This window comes from Pteronotus mesoamericanus, unplaced genomic scaffold (genome assembly GCF_021234165.1).
Source record: "Pteronotus mesoamericanus isolate MK-2021 breed Mesoamerican mustached bat unplaced genomic scaffold, CSHL_Meso_final contig_221, whole genome shotgun sequence".
Classification (NCBI taxonomy): domain Eukaryota; kingdom Metazoa; phylum Chordata; class Mammalia; order Chiroptera; family Mormoopidae; genus Pteronotus; species Pteronotus mesoamericanus.
Window position 1 is genome coordinate 9,163,819 of NW_026555092.1, and position 15,840 is coordinate 9,179,658.

Consider the following 15,840-nt stretch of genomic DNA (forward strand, 5'->3'; position numbering starts at 1 on the left):
AATTAGCCATAACTCTTAATAATCCTGCCCATCACAAGTGAACTGTAATGTAACCTGGGCACAAAGTCTGACATTTTAAATGACACAATGTAAAATTTCAATGACTGTAGATTAGATCTGCTCCCCAAAGTAAAGCTTTCTGCTCAGCTATTTTAAAATGTACAAGGATGAGCCCCTATAGGTTCCCATATTGATATTCACAATGAAATGTTGCTTAAAATTTCCTTAAAAGTTGCATGTTTCTCTCCTGTAATGTGTAACTGCATGCAGGATCTCTATCTTTTATTTTGTATGTCTTTAAAACTGCCTCTTCAAAAGACTGATCTCTTAATTCTCCATTTGCAGGTCATCGAAAATTCAAGATACTTCCTGGAGTAGAATGGGTAGTGAAGACCCATGTCAGGTATGTTAAGTGGCTTTCTATTAAGGATGTGGGACTTTTATCCTAACTATCAAACAGTTCGGCCAAGAGGTGGACTGGGAGGTGACCAATGGATGAATTTTTCTTGTACGTCATTTGTATCATTAAAACATGACTGTTTATATGTTTGTTTATAGTACATATGAAATTTACTTGTAATGACTAGAATGGCCCATTCTTTTCTTCTCAGTAACCTAATGCAGTGTTTCTTTTGTAGTTCATCGGCTATAAGCAACAAAATGACAGGCTAATACAAAGAAAAGGGAATTTATTAGAAGGATGTTAGAGACTTACAGATTGTGTAAAGATTAGAAAAATCTGGCTTAGGATCCATAGTGGCTGCAGAGAACTGAGGCAGGAGTGGTCCTGGAGCAGCAGTAGCTGCTTAGGCACTATTGCTGGAATAAGTAAACTCTAGCCATGTTTGGTTTCTTTCTCCCTCAAGATTTCAGTTCTAGGAAGGGAACATCAGGCTGGATTAGCTTGAGTCAACATGCCTGTACTTTAGCACTATGCAATAAGAAAAAGGTCATTCCACAAAAGGAAGTCAGGGTGTTATTAGGAAGGGGAAATGGGTTCTGGGAAGCCAAAAAACAATTGTTCAGTAATATCTGTATTTTATAGAAGTAACTGAAAATTAGATGAAGTAACTTCCCAGGGTCCCATATGAAATTCTGTCAGTTGTCACGTATCGTTAATCAAGCCCAGGTTTGTGTCTTGTCAGAACCTAACATCTTGACTTACACAATACTGTACTGCTTATAATCTAAGGAAAGCAGTATTTCTCACACTGAAAAATCCCTAGCAGGGATATTATTTTATAGAAGAAAGGACATAGACCTTTCTGCTATGACAAAAACCCAGAGTTGAATCTGTTAGGTATGTTTTGCTTAGTGATCTAAAATGAATCACTTACCTATTTCCACATCTGGGAAGGAAGATAGTAATAATGTACACCTCTCGGTGGCTGGCAAACTGAAAGCTTTTATATATATGCGCCAAGCAATTACATGCGTTATACATAGTAAATATTACTGCTCTTTTCCCTAAGAAAGTTTAACCCCCTTGTTTGGGTAGTTGGGCTCATACTGTTGCTTGAATAAGCCTACCTGTTGCTTGAAGCCATCAGGGAACTAACTGGATGGTTTTTCCCTCTGCTCCTGAATGACTTGTTAGGGTTGTGAATGCAGTAAGGAGACAAGATCTACCTAGGTAAGGCAAAGGCACTTAAAGCCTTTGACAGAGAAATTTGTGTTCTTAGACACCACATCTTCCAAGCCTCCCTCTTAGCTAGGAGCCTCTGAGATTTGGAGACTTTAAGGAGGGCCATTTGTCTTGAGCATGGTTTAAGGGCACCTAGAAAGTCCTGAATATGATTCTGGTCACATGAATTGTAGGAAAATTTAAGGGAAAGTCCGTGAATGCAGAGAAGTTAGTCTCAACTCTACCTAGGGTAGTCTTAAGAACAGAATTTTGGGGAAACATCTTTCGTCATTTGGCCTGTAGTTTGTGCTTGGAAAAGCAGGTTCCATTGTTGGCAGACCAAGGCCTGTTTTGTGGTCTGCCTACTCTGGGTGTGTAGTTTAGTCAGTTGATCCCAGTGATTTCTGTAATTTTCTGTCACTACCCGTGAACTTACTACAGTTCTATATGCTAATTTAGAGCCAGGCAAGACTGGGACATGTCCTGGCTCTGCCTCATCATAGCATTTGTCTTTGACAAAAAGAATACCCTTAACCCCTCTCATTTATCATCAAATGAAGTTGATAATAATAGCTAACCTTTATCACTATGTGCATCATAATATCCTAAGCAGTTAATAAAGATTATCTCATTTGATCCTTTCTACCTTTTTCTTTTTTAATTCAGATAAAATTCACATAACATATACCACCTTAACCACTTTTGAGTGTTCAATCCAGTGGTTTTAGAATATTCACAATGCAGTTCAACCATCATTGCTACTTAATGCCAGAAAACGTCTATTACCCCCAAAAAACTCCCATACCTGTTAGTAGTCACTCCTAATTCCTCTCCCTTCCCTACTCCTGGACAACCATTAATCTATCTTTTCTATTTCTATGGATTTGCCCATTTTGAACATTTCATATAAATAAAATTGTAGCCCCTGTTGGTATCGCTCAGAAGATTAAGCACCAGCCTGCAAACGGAAGGCCACAGGTTCAATTCCCAGTCAAGGCATGTGCCTGGGTTGCAAGCCATGTCCCCAGTTGGGGGCGTGCAAGAGGAAACCGATCGATGTTTCTCTCACACATCAATGTTTCATCTCCTTCTCTTTGTTCCCTGCTTCCCCTCTCTCCAAAAATAAAATGTTTAAAAATAAATAGAATTGTATAACATATGCCTTTTGTGGTTGGCTTCTTTGACTTTGCATAATGTCTTCAAGGTTGATCCATGTTATAGAATGTGTCAGTACTTCACACTCGTGATAGGAAACATTACTTCCAAAAACAGCACATTTCATTTCGTACAGTTCCAAGTATTGGAAGTTTTCCCTTATGTTAAACAAGTCACTCCAGAAACTATACTGGTTCTTCTTTGAACTCCTGAATATCCTTTTTAGCATTCGAAGATCATTTTCATTCATGTTTCTTTCCCAGCTCCAGAGTTTTTTATTAGATTTGCTAGATCTGATTTAAAGAAAAACTAAAACTTGGATTTTATATACCAGTTGTTTAATATTTGTTCAGATTTGTATCAGACCCTGTTAAACATCCACTACAAGCCAAATGCTCCTTGTTGCCTACCCATTTGCAGCTTCTGATTAGCTTCTATTAATATAAATTAAGGACATGTTAGGATTATTGAGATATTCATATACTACACTATTCACCCATTTAAAGTATGCAGACATTTTTGTACACCAAAATCATTTTCTATGCTGAAAGTATGCTGCTTCTCTAAAATACTGCATTGACGCTGAGGCCATTTATTATAAGATGTATTATTAAGTACTGAAAAGAAAGAAAAAAGACTACCAATTAAACTAACACAATGGTTTCTTTTTATATTGAATGTAAGATGCATCCTGATTTTAAGACATGTTAAAATATGAGAAAAAGTATGTCTTAGCTACTATGGCATTTTGTCAATTCTAACATTCTTCACTGTGTGCCATGCGCTGTCTTCTCCACATGTAGAATAGTTATTACTATCCCATTTTTATGCAGTGATGAAGCTGAGGCCCAGAAAAATTAAATCACTTATCCAAGGTCATGCAGCTGTTAAGTAGCAGAGCTGTGAGATTCAAGCTCAGGCAGTCTGATTTTAAAGTCTATGATTAGTCTTAACTACTAGATTATATTGGAATTGAGAAGTTTTACCCATCAGCCAGAATAATCCCAAGGAGCATGTACAGTCATTCTGTATCCTGGAAGGAGGTTTATTCTGCAAAAATATTATTACTAATGCAGTGAACATTTTTTGAGGTCATTTAGGTTCTTGTGCTGGTTGTGTTCAGTCTACAGCAGCTCATAGTCTCAGCCTTCAAAAAACTCAGTCTAATGGGAGAGAGTCAGTCTTACATACGTTAAGGTAGTATGTGATCGTTTCTGTTGCTGAACTGAGTATCGGGGCCTGCAGGAACTGCTGAGAAAGGCATAGGGAGTGCTAGAGAAGGGGAGTGACAAAATTTGAGTCTTAAAGTATAAGAATTTACCAGAGACGACATTTAGCATAGCACTTTACTATGGCTTTAAACAGACTTAATTTCAAATTCTGCATCCTCCAAAGCTATTAGGTTTGGAATCTTAGATGAATTATCCCCTCCAAGTCTTAATTTCATCATCTGTAAAATGGGATAATATTCATTTTACAACATTGCTGTAATAATTGAATGAACTAATACGTGGAAAACATTCAACATGACATGTAGTAAGCACCCAATACATTTAGCCATAAATAGAGACTGGAAGAGTAGGTTCGTGCCAGTTTTGAAAAGGTAAATGTTAAGCAAGGAGTTTGAACTTTATTCTTAAAGTTTAGGGAGCTATTGGAGGCTTAAGAACAAGAACCCACCTGTGTTTGCCATTGTTCTGGTGAGGTAGGGAAGTAAGGGAACCAGAACAAAAAGCCATCTCTAAGTGGCACCGCTCCTTCGTGGGAGAGTGAAGGGGATAGTCTCCCCTCACCTTGCATTTCTTCCTATCTTCCTCTTGTCTGAAAGACTTTTGGTTCTTCAGAAAGGAAAATCATCTCTCCTCTCATAGTATTTGGGCTACATGAGGGTGGGATGTTAAGCCTTCACCATATTTTGATAGTCTTCCCACATCCTGTCCCTTTCACCCACCTTGTGGATTGGAGACCAAAACTCTGAGTCTCCACTGATAGAAACTTTGCTCTCACCACTCTGTTCTAAATGAATGAAGACTCTGCCAGGCTCTTAATTCTGTACTCTGTGCTGGGAGTTTCATATACAGCATCCCATTTAATTGTCACAAACAATCCAGTGAAACAAGGATTATCCTGGGAAGCTGAAAACTGATAAGTAAAGGTCAGGATGACCACAGGGCCCAAAAGCTAGATCTTAGACCCAAGTCTTTCTGCTCCCACTGAGCTGCCTCGTCTCTGTATAGAGTGGCAACAAGAAGATCAATTTACACTGAAAGTAGTTCCCAGCTTTGGTGTACAGTGTACTCCTGACTTGGTTTCCGTATTCCTGGACTTAAAAGAGTTGATCCTTCTAAGCGCATATTCATATTCTCTCTCTCTCTCACTACCCCCACAACCCCTTCCAGATCCTTATCTACCTCTTGCTCTCCAGATTAATAGTCGTTGCATGTTTAAAGTTAGCCAGCATCTGATGAATATTTAATAGCCTTGATCAGACAGGCTGGATACAGCTGTCTTGAGACAGCAGCTGTTGGGGGGAGGGGAGGAAGTGTGCTGTGCTGCCTAACTACTTCTTTTGTTCCCTGGCCTAGCCCTTTCAGAGCAAAGGCCTATGGTGGGCACTGCCCCCTAGTCCTATTGTGGCCTGATTACTGCCCTGGGCTCCCAAGCATGTTACCTTCAAGTAGCAGACCAAACCCCTTTTTTTAATTTTGGTAACGGGGAGCAGATTATGTTCCCTGACATCTAGAATCAGTTTTCCAACTCCTGGGCCAAAAGCCGTCTACTCTGGCCGGTTCTGGCTGTGGGACAGATAATATGTTCTCACCCAGTTCTGCCAACTGGAGCTCTTTTTTTCTAAAAGGAGGGAGACTTGTATCGGGAAGGGACCTGAATTTTGTAACTGTGCTGCTGCTGGGGTATAGCCTCTTGACATTCCATGACTACAAATGCAGTAGCTTCTAAGCAGTAAGTGTCCTACTCTTCCCTGGCCTAAGCTGTGGTGATTGTCTTTGGCTGCATCTCAGGCAGGCATTAGGCCAGGGGGCCTCAGACAGGTACGAAAGCTATCCTTATACTTCCCTTGCCTAGACCTAGGGAGCTTTTTGCCGCAAGGAGGTCTTGCCACTTCCAGGGCAAATTTGGGCATGTCACGGGGACTCCTGAAAAAAGACAGCCTGTTTGAGATGTTTCTAGCCAGGACGTAAGCCATGGCCAGGCTATTGCCCCAGATTAATCAGCTAAGCAGAACACGACAGAAATTTAGACACTGTTTCTGTTCATACTGTGTTCAGATAAATAAGTTGTTCCCTTGTCAACTTCTAGAGCCCACCTTGGCCCACTGCAGGATAGCCAGTCTCTTCCCCACCACCTCACTCCCCAGCCCTCCCCAGGCACCGTGCATGAGAACTTGAGAGAAAAAACATTTGGGTTCAGATACAGGGGTAATACTTTTCTAGGGTCTTCTGACTCCTGCAGGCTCATGCTTCCTATTCATGGCCCAGCTTTAGGTAGAGAATGGTTCCTACCCATCTCTCAGGCTTTCCAGGGTAAAAGTGTAGGAAACAAATTGCATTTGCCCTGAGAAAGAGAAATGTCTTTGCTCTGATAGGATTCTTCATAAGCACCTCTCCTGGTATCGGTGTACATGGTCCCTTTTATTCATTTTCCTTAATACATTCACTCATAAACCAGAACACCTACTATATGCTCCATAGACACTGGAGAGTCAGTGGCAAATGAACAAGATCAAATTGGTCCCTGGCCTCATGGAGGTTACAGTATCTTTGGGGAGACAGACATTAAACAGATAGTACTCTCAACTATTAGCTGTGGTCATCAGTGCTATGAAAGAAAACGAACAGGGTGTTATGGGGGCACAAAACGGAACTAACCTAACTTTGGGGATTTCCTTGAGGAAGTGATGTTTAAGCTGACATCTAAAAGGAAGAGTTAGCCAGGTAGAGGGCACTTGGGAAATGGTTTGGGGAAAGGGTATGGAGTACATTCTAGGTAGAGGGTATGTAGGACTGAGGCAGGTTGAAGGTGAGGGAAGAATCTGAACCTTATTCTGTGGTCATCGCTGAAGACCACTGAATCCAGTATTGAGGGATGGGGAATGACATCTAATCAGATCTCTGCTTTTTAAATTTCATTTGCTTCTGAGTAGAGAATGGATTATAGTCCAGGCAAAAAATGAAAAAGACCTCTAGTAGGGTGTGAAAATGTGGAAAAATAAATGGATTCAAGAACTTTTAGGAGATAGGATGAAAATCATTTGGTGATTGATTAGATGTGGGAGAAGAGGGCTCGCAGGTTACTGGTTTGAACAACTGGGAGAATGCCAGTGCCATTTTGTAAAAGATGGAGAGCACTGTGACAGGCTTTGGCATGCCATCAGGACCCTGCCCTGAGCCACAAGCTTAGAATATATCTCTTCTGTGGCTAACCCTGGTTATTTGGGACTGGGATGAACCCTTCATAAGGCCAGAAGAGATGGATCCCCTAAATCTAGGACTGAGTACTAAAAGATGTCTATTTCCCATTCCCTTTCCTCCAAAAGCTTTTAAAAGCTCTTTGTTCATCTATTTTTTTCACATCTCTGAGAGCAGACAGCATTTTCCCCTTTGTATAGCTGAAAGTTCCAAAGCTTGTATAACTAAAAGCCCCAAAGGTTTAGTTGATTCTGTCCTTGATCACTCAGCACAGGCATGGTCAAGCCTGGGAGATACGAGGTGTGAGGGTCCATTTGCCTGACTGACATGAAAAGAGAGCTCATAGGCAGTGGACTTCTCTTTTCTACTCATCTGTGTACCAAGAAACCTTGTACTGAATGAAACAACTGCAGTTATGCCATGGGGTGGGGAGATTATAAAGGAGGCAGCATGGCCATATGGGAGGCTGGGAAGGCCTCTGATGTGGCAGCTTCATGTTTCTTAATTTTCTGCCTGTGTCTTTGCAGCTATCAGAGGACTGTGGAAACCGGGAGAGCTGCCTGCTGTGTCAAGGCTGGCCTGAGGGCATTTGCTGAGCACAGAGAAACCCGAGGGAGATCAACAGTCTTTTCTCACCCACCTCTTTGATCTGTCTGATTACCCACAGAAAGCCAGCCAGGATCCCCTCAGAGTTTCTAGGCCCAGAATGGAGTGCTCAGGGCTGCAGGAGACTGTGATGCTCACAATTAAACATGCCCAGAACTTTAAAGAGTTGAGGGGGACTAACGGTATTCTCAGCATGGCCTCCTAAATCTGAATAAACTGGCAACTCCCACTGTGTCATTCCCAGTTTGCCTGCTTCCCCTTAGCCTCCAGCAGAGCTGTCTGGAACACCCTACCAACACGCCCGTACCTCACCACCTATTTCCCTCCCTGCCTTGCCTGCGTTGTGGGTGCCAGCCTCGGAGCCCTTGGGCACTTCCAGAGGCTCCTGGAGAGAAACTGGGCCCCACCTCTAACAGGCTGAGGAAAATCAAGTGAGACAGTTCATTTATTTGGGCAAGTTATTTAAACTCTGCACCTGTTTTTCTCTTTATTGTTGATTCCTGAACTTGTTCAAAAAGCTCTTTAAGGTAGGGCTTTACCTCTGTATCACTTCCCCAGCAAACACCTGGCACTGAGGGGCTCAATAAAGGTTTGGTCAAGTGATGAATGGTCCCACTCTGGTAGCTTCTATCAACTTTGGGAGAGAGCCAAAGCCACCCTAGTGTAGTTCCTACTTTCTTCCAGTTACGTTAGGCTAGCTATTTACCCTAATGTTTTCTCTTGAAGGATTGGAAGGTCAGCTTTTATTAAAGACTTCTGGTTTCTTATGACCTAATGTCCTAGGCTGGTTTTACACTGAGCTTCCTGAGAGGTTTAGGGACCTCTCTTATTGCACTCTTCCCGTAATGCCTTTGGCTGTTTATCCTAACAAAGGATCCAGGGGAAGGGCTGAGTTTGGGGGGAAACCTGTTTGTTTTTTTTTGTTGCTGTTGTTATTGTTTTTATTAATGATTGATTTTAGAGCGGGAGAGAGAAACATCGCTCTGTTGTTCCACTTATTTATGCATTCACTGGTTGATTCTTGTGTATGCCCTGACTGGGGATTGAACCCACAACCTTGGTGTACATGGGAACAGCACTCTAACCAACTGAGCTACCTGGCCAAGGTGAGCCTGTCTGCCTTTTAACTGAGCCTGGCACATTCTAATAAGCTTAGATTTATTCTTAGCAGGAAAGGGATATTGAAATCAGTTGGTTTACTTTGGGCAAGTTATTTAACCTCTGAGCACAATTTTATCTTCACTATTGATTACTATAATAGCTAATAATTTATTGAGTGCTTTCAGTATGTACCAGCTACTATGTCAAGCATTTACATTCACTGTTTTACTTAATCCTCCAATCTACTATACTTTTTTATCCATGAGGAAACAGGTTCAGGAAGATAAATAACCTAAGGTTAAGAAGGGGGGCTATCAGATTTTCATAGTCCCTGCTTTTGACCTGTTCGTGCCTCTTCTAGCTACAACTATTCTGAAGTAGTAAAAAAGCATTGTTTTGTGTACGAGATTTGTTAAGGATGGCACACTATCGGGTTTACCCAGAACTGAGAGGTTTCCTGGGATGTAGAACTTGCGGTGCTAAAACCAGGAAAGCTCCAGGCAAATTAATACATGTTTGTACTCAGTGCAAATCTATGTTTGCACTGAGACTGAGTCCAGGATTGACCACTGAGGCTGCAGTTACCTTGGTTTCTTGGTCTCCTAGGCCTTCCCTTGTGACCAGAGTTCCTTTACTTAGCATTTGAAGACCTGCTTCAGTTTAGAAGGCTGGCAAGGAGTTTGGACTGAGGTGACATCCTGGTCACAAATAAATGGAGCCACAGAGCTTGGGGTCACTGTTGGAGGAGCGAGCACTAACGTTCCTAGGCAGCCACATGCTCAACCTCCAAATGCAGGGTATCTACTTGGGAGCCAAGGAGTTTTTCAGAAAACACAGATCTGGATTCATATCCTTGTCATCACTGACTGTGTATTTTTCTGGGTCTGTCTACTTTGTAAAAGTAGGATAATGATCCCTACTACTGAATAGGATCTGAGAAGTAAATGGAATCTGTGTAAAATGCCTAGCACAGGGTCTATGCTTAATACTGCTCAACACTTGTTTCCTTCCTCCTTTTTTCTGACTTGTGTTTTCTTACCCAGTCCTGTCACCTGTCACATCTATCACATACAGACTCCTCCCTGCTGATTAACACTTGCAGCCTTAAGGAGCTTTCTTGGAGACCCCTGACCTATTGCCCACACACCCAGTTGCCTTGCGTGTCAGTCACCTCCCCTGCAAGCAGAGAAGGAATGAAATCGAACTTTCCCTTCCCCCACTGGAAGCCTCTGGACTGTTTTGAGCCATAAATATTTTAGCTGGGCTTTTCTCTGGCTGTTGCCAGGTTGATGGGCTCTCAGGGGACTGGGGTGGGAGTGTGGGGGCTGGGCTGGCAGCCCGAAGCCTAGCAGCAGAGCTGGTCCTGGAGGGGCGGTATGAAGCCTGGCATAGAGCCCGTGCTTGCTGCGGCAGCTCTGAAGGCTATTGCTTTGTTGGCCTGCCCTCCCTTTCCTGGGCCCCTCAGAGCCACTCCTGCCTGCTTCCAGGCCCAACTCTGCCCTTGAGTGCAATTTGATCTTGGGTAAATTGCTAAATGTATCTAGGTTTTCATTTTAACATCTGCAGCACAAAAAACCCCCTGCTTAACCCAGTGTGAGGAAGTGGAGAAGACAAAGGAGGTTTTGTAAAAATCATGAAACGCTGGGTTAGTAAGTAGTCATGATTGGAGAAGCTAGACCCCATAACCTTTTCTTGTAGTCCTACAGGCTGGAGTCCCGGGGCAATGTCAGAGATGGCACTGCCTCCCTTTCTCCTTCCCCCTTCCTCACACTGCAGCCCTGCTCCTTTTCTAAGGTTCCCAAATCTAGCTAGACTACCTGACCTGGCATCAAATATTTTAAGGAGCTGGATTCAGTGGTTTACAAGCAGAGTTGGTGAAAGCCCCTTTTACCTGAGATACAGAAATTGAGGCCCCCAAATTAGATCTGGCCCTCATCCTCTAGCCCCCCATCCTGGAGATCTTACACCTGGCTAGCTGCTAACCTCTAGGTTGTAGCAGTATGCCCTACCCCTGTACTTAGGATGGGTCTAAGAAAGAAAAGGGGGCCAAAGAGGGGGCACCTATACCCAGGCCCCACCCTTACTATTGAGGAGCTCCAGGATTCCACATCCCCACCCAGACTTGCCCACCACAATTTTCCTGTTGAGCTGGGAGCTCTGATTTCTTTGTATTGAGCTCCCTCTGGTGGTGGCTGATAGGTATCTTGCAGGAACATAAGATTTCAAAAGGGAGACAGGTTGGAATGGTTTGTTCTATACCAAGGAAGGATTTTTATCTCCAATTCATAAAAGTCATTCCATTTATTTATTTGTTTTTAAGATTTTTTATTTGTTTCTTTTTAGAGAGGGGAAGGGAGAAAAAGAAAGAGAAAGAAATATTGTTCATTTGCCTTTCACATGCCCCAGCCAGGGGTCTGGCCCACAAACTCAGGCATGTGCCCTGACCAGGAATTGAACGGATGACCTCTCGGTTTATGGGATAATGCCCAACCCACCAAGCCACGCCAGTCAGGGCCATTCCATTTCTGATATAAGCTATTCCATCCATCTCTTTGCTTCTCTCTGTCATTAATCCTCACAATAATGAGATATAAATTATCCTCATTTTACAGATGAAACAAGCTTAAAGAGTTGAAATCAACTTCAAACTCTTCAATGTATGTAACATTCAAGATCCTCAAGTGATATAAACTTAACCTATTTTTCCAGCTACATCTTCAATTACTCTTAAGCGAAAATGGACTTGCTCTTTTTGGAACACAACCTCTGAACCTTTACTCATGCTGCTCCTTCTATCTTCATTGCCTACCCCCCACCAAGTACATTACCTAACAAAACCCTATATTTGAAAAACTGAAGGAATTGTTATTTTTTAAAGCTTGCATATATTTTCTTTGTAATAATCAAGTACAAGGCATGGAAGGCAAATGTCTGGATGAGAGTGGGTGGGTGGCCCTAAGATGTGGAAGGGGAGACTAACATACACATGAAGTGAGAATGGTCCTCGAAATTAGAAAAACATGAATTTACCTGGATTGTCTCTTGTAGGCTCTTATAGTAAAAATCTGATGTAAGTATTTTTTTAATAATTATTATTTTATTTATTTTTAGACAAAGGGGAAGGGAGGGAGAAAGAGGGAGAAAAACACCAATGTGTGGTTGCCTCCTGCACACCCCTTACTGGGGACCTGGCCTGCAACCCAGGCATGTGCCCTGACTGGGAATTGAACCTGCGACCCTCTGGTTTGCAGGCTGGCGCTCAGTCCAGTAAGCCATACCAGCTAGGGCATAAGTATTCTTTTTTAAAGAATATAGTTGATATCCCTGGCCAGGTGGCTCAGTTGATGGGAGCATCGTGTTGTGCATCAAAGTTTGCAGGTATGATGGCTGGTCAAAGCACGTGAACTGGAGGCAGCCAATTGATGTTTCTTCGTAGCATCGATGTTTCTCTCCCTTCCTCTCTAAAATCAATAAGCATATCCTCAGGTGAGGATTAAAAAAAGAATATAGTTGATATACAATATTAGTTTCAGGTGTACAGTATAGTGAGTCAACATTTAAATACCTTACAAAATGATTACATTAAGTTTAGTAACCATCTATCACCATACAAAGTTATTACAATATTATTGACTATAGTCCTTACGCTGTACATCACATCCCTGATACTTAATTATTTTATAATCGGAAGTCTGTGCCTCATTCCCCTTCACCTGTTTCACCCATCCCCACTCCCCTCTGGCAACCATCATTTGTTCTCTATGGCTCCGTTTCTATTTTGTTCATTTCTTTTGCTGTGTAGATTCCACTTATAAATGAAATCATACAATATTTGTCTTTTTCTCTGTCTGACTTCACTTAGTACATTACCCGCTAGGTCCATCCATGTTGCATATGGCAACATTTCATTCTCTTTAATGGCTGAGTAATATGCTACTGTATATCACATCATCTTTATCCATTCATCTATCATTAGACACTTAGATTGCTTCCATATCTTGGCTATTGTAAACAATGCTGCAGTGAACATAAGGGTGCATATATTTTTTTGAATGAATGTTTTCATTTTTGGACAAACACACAGAGGCTGATTTGCAGGATCGTATGGTGGTACTATTTTTAATTTTTTGAAGAGACTCCAAACTGTTTTCCATAGTGGTTGCTCTAATTTACATTCCCACCAGAAGGGCACAGGGGTTCCCTTTTCTCCACAGATGTAAGTATTCTTGCTGGCAGAAGAAAGTGAGAGCAAATCTCTGGGAAGCTGGGTCAGAGCTGCAGGTGACATTTCTTCAAAGTCTTGGATCTTAAACTAGTTTTCTCTGCACTTCATAATATATCCATGTTTTAACAGAAATAGCTAATACTTAAATAGTACTTATGCACCAGGCACTGTACTAAGTACTTTGCACAGACTAACTTAATTTTTACCATAATCTTATAAGATAGGTACTGATACTACCCTCATAGTTTGAGGAAACTGAGCCACAGAGAGGTGAAGTAATCCTAAGGCCATGCAGCTAGTACGTGGTGAAGCCAGGATTTTAATTCATCCAAGTCTGGCTCAGGAGGTGCTCTGAATAACTATGCTTTAATATTGAAAATACTGTCTTTCATTTCCATGAATTAAACTGACACTCCAGAAAGCAGTATTGTCTTTTGTCCTGTGGTTTCAGCACCCCCACTGTGTACCACCAAAGGTCTGTGTATTCCAGGTTGAAAACTAGTAATCTAGAGGACAAGCATGCCAGCCTTGGCCCCCAAATAACATGACCAAGGAAGAGATTCTAATTCCTGACACCCAATGACACAGAACTGGCCTAGAGCCAGTGGCATTTCCTCAAAAACTCTGTCTCCTGAAAGAGCCAATAGAGAGCAAGTTAACCCAGAAATGACACAGAAAAGGGAAGTGAGGGCTTTAAGGTCACAAAACAGCTGAGATGTGTGGCCACAGATCTGGAGAACAGAACCTAACCAACATCCTGCCATCTTACAATTATTTTCCCCAGAGAGCCTGTAGGAGGCAGATATGAAAAGACTAGACGCTAGATATTTCTGCCAGAAACTGTGATAGAAGCGTATATTCTGGATTGTTGCAGATGCAGTTGTTAGACATCAAACACAAACTGGCTTTTTGTAATAGAAAAGTCCATAAAGGCTTCCGATATGGCTGTCTTTCCTTCATTGGCAGTTCAGTCCCTAAAAATAGCAAGATACCACCAAGAGTTCTACACCTATATCCTATTTGCTTAGCCATTCCAGAAGTTAAAATTATTTCCCAGTACTTCTAGCAAAGATCCTAGGGTTGCATCCCATTTGGCCAGCAGTGGATCACTGGCATGCCCTCCCCTCTTCCCACAACCAGTCACTGTCACTGGGGTGGCAGGCATGGAATGCTTGGATTCACCAGGCCAGGCTCATCTACCCACACTGGAACTGCAGTGTAAAGCACCCACACAAAACCACATGAACTGAGTGGAAGAAAGAGTAGTTCCCCACGGGAAAATAACAGTGTTCTTACCAGAAGAAGAAGGAATGAATAGATGCTGGGTAGGGAAAATCAATAGTCACCCTGTACAAGGTGGGCAACAGCCACAGGTAGTGGGTCACTCATTTGAGTGAACTCTTACCCTGGGTTGTATAAATGCCCTAAAATCAATTTGGAAAATATTTCCTGAGTATTCACCACGTACAATGTTCAGCACCTTCCACATAATAAATGCATAACAAGACATTCCTCTGACACCATCTCCAGTAAGACAATTAGCAGACACAAGCTATTGCTTCCTCCCATAGGAGTGTAATGGGCACACTCCTATTCAGCTCTCAGAAACCAGCTCTGATTTTATCTCCCACAAAGCCTTCTCTTGCCTTCCAGCGCTGTCAAGAGTTATTCGCATTCCATCCACCCCTGAACTTGATACATACTGAAAATATCACACTGTACCATAAAAAAAAATCATTGATTCTTCGCTTCTCTCTGTCTCCCCCAGTAATAAGGGGCATCTCTGTATCTCTAGTGCCCATGATATATTGGATGCTTGAAAAAGTTTTTTGACCTGAGTTAAAATGAGTTCCCAGCTATGGCTTGTCCTCAGGCTTCTACAGAATATTCCTAAAACCATTTAGCTTCCCTTCCCAATTGGCCTTCCTTTCAAGAGTCAGTTTGCCATTATCTCAATTCAACCGAATTAAAACTTACTTTGAATGTCTATCATATGCCAGGTAGTAGTATGCATTGAGGATTCAGAAATTAATTCAGAAACTAATGAGATACATTTCAAACATTACTCTAAAGGAGCTAGAACCAACTCTTCTACCAGAATTTCTTTAGCTTGAGAGGGGAAAAAAAAATCTCTTGCCCTGGTTTCTACTCTGCTTTGTTATCTGGTTATTCTTCTCCCTCCCCCAGTCCCTACCACTTCCAGGGTTTGTTTTTGTGTTTTTTTTTTTCCCCAGAAGGGAAGCCCTGACTTGGTGTAAAATCAGTAACAGATGTTTATGTGCGGAATTAAACTCTATATTTCCATTTGCCGAAGCTAAAAACCTTGGAGTAATTCTTGATCTTCTCTTCCACACATCCATCTGTCAACAAATCCTGTTGACTTTCACTTCAAATCCAAAATCCAGTCATGTCTTATCACCTCACTCAATCTGGTACCAACCCTTAACATCTCTTGCTAAGGTCATTGCCATAGGGTCAGATCTGATCTTGCTTCCACCCTTGTGCCCCTACATTCTATTCTCACAGAGCAAGCCAGAGTGAGTCTTTAAAAATAGAAGTTTAAACCCTCCAACCGCTCCCCATCTTACTCAGAATAAAGCCACACAATCCTATATGGCCCATCCTTTCTCATGTCCTACCCTCTTTTCTATTCTATCCCAGCGACACTGGCCTCCTTGCTGTTTCTATTTTTTTAAGACATG

At 42.0% G+C, this 15,840-nt stretch overlaps 1 protein-coding gene across 1 annotated transcript in view; it reads left to right on the forward strand.

Moving 5' to 3' along the window:
- The first annotated feature begins 367 nt into the window (after positions 1-367).
- Positions 368-15,840, forward strand: part of TMEM39B (transmembrane protein 39B) — a 34,558-nt gene continuing 19,085 nt past the window's right edge. Inside the window, exon 1 of the mRNA XM_054571889.1 lies at positions 368-403. Within this exon, the coding sequence (XP_054427864.1) occupies positions 397-403 (7 nt within the window). The 5' untranslated portion in view covers positions 368-396. The remainder of the gene's footprint in view (positions 404-15,840) is intronic.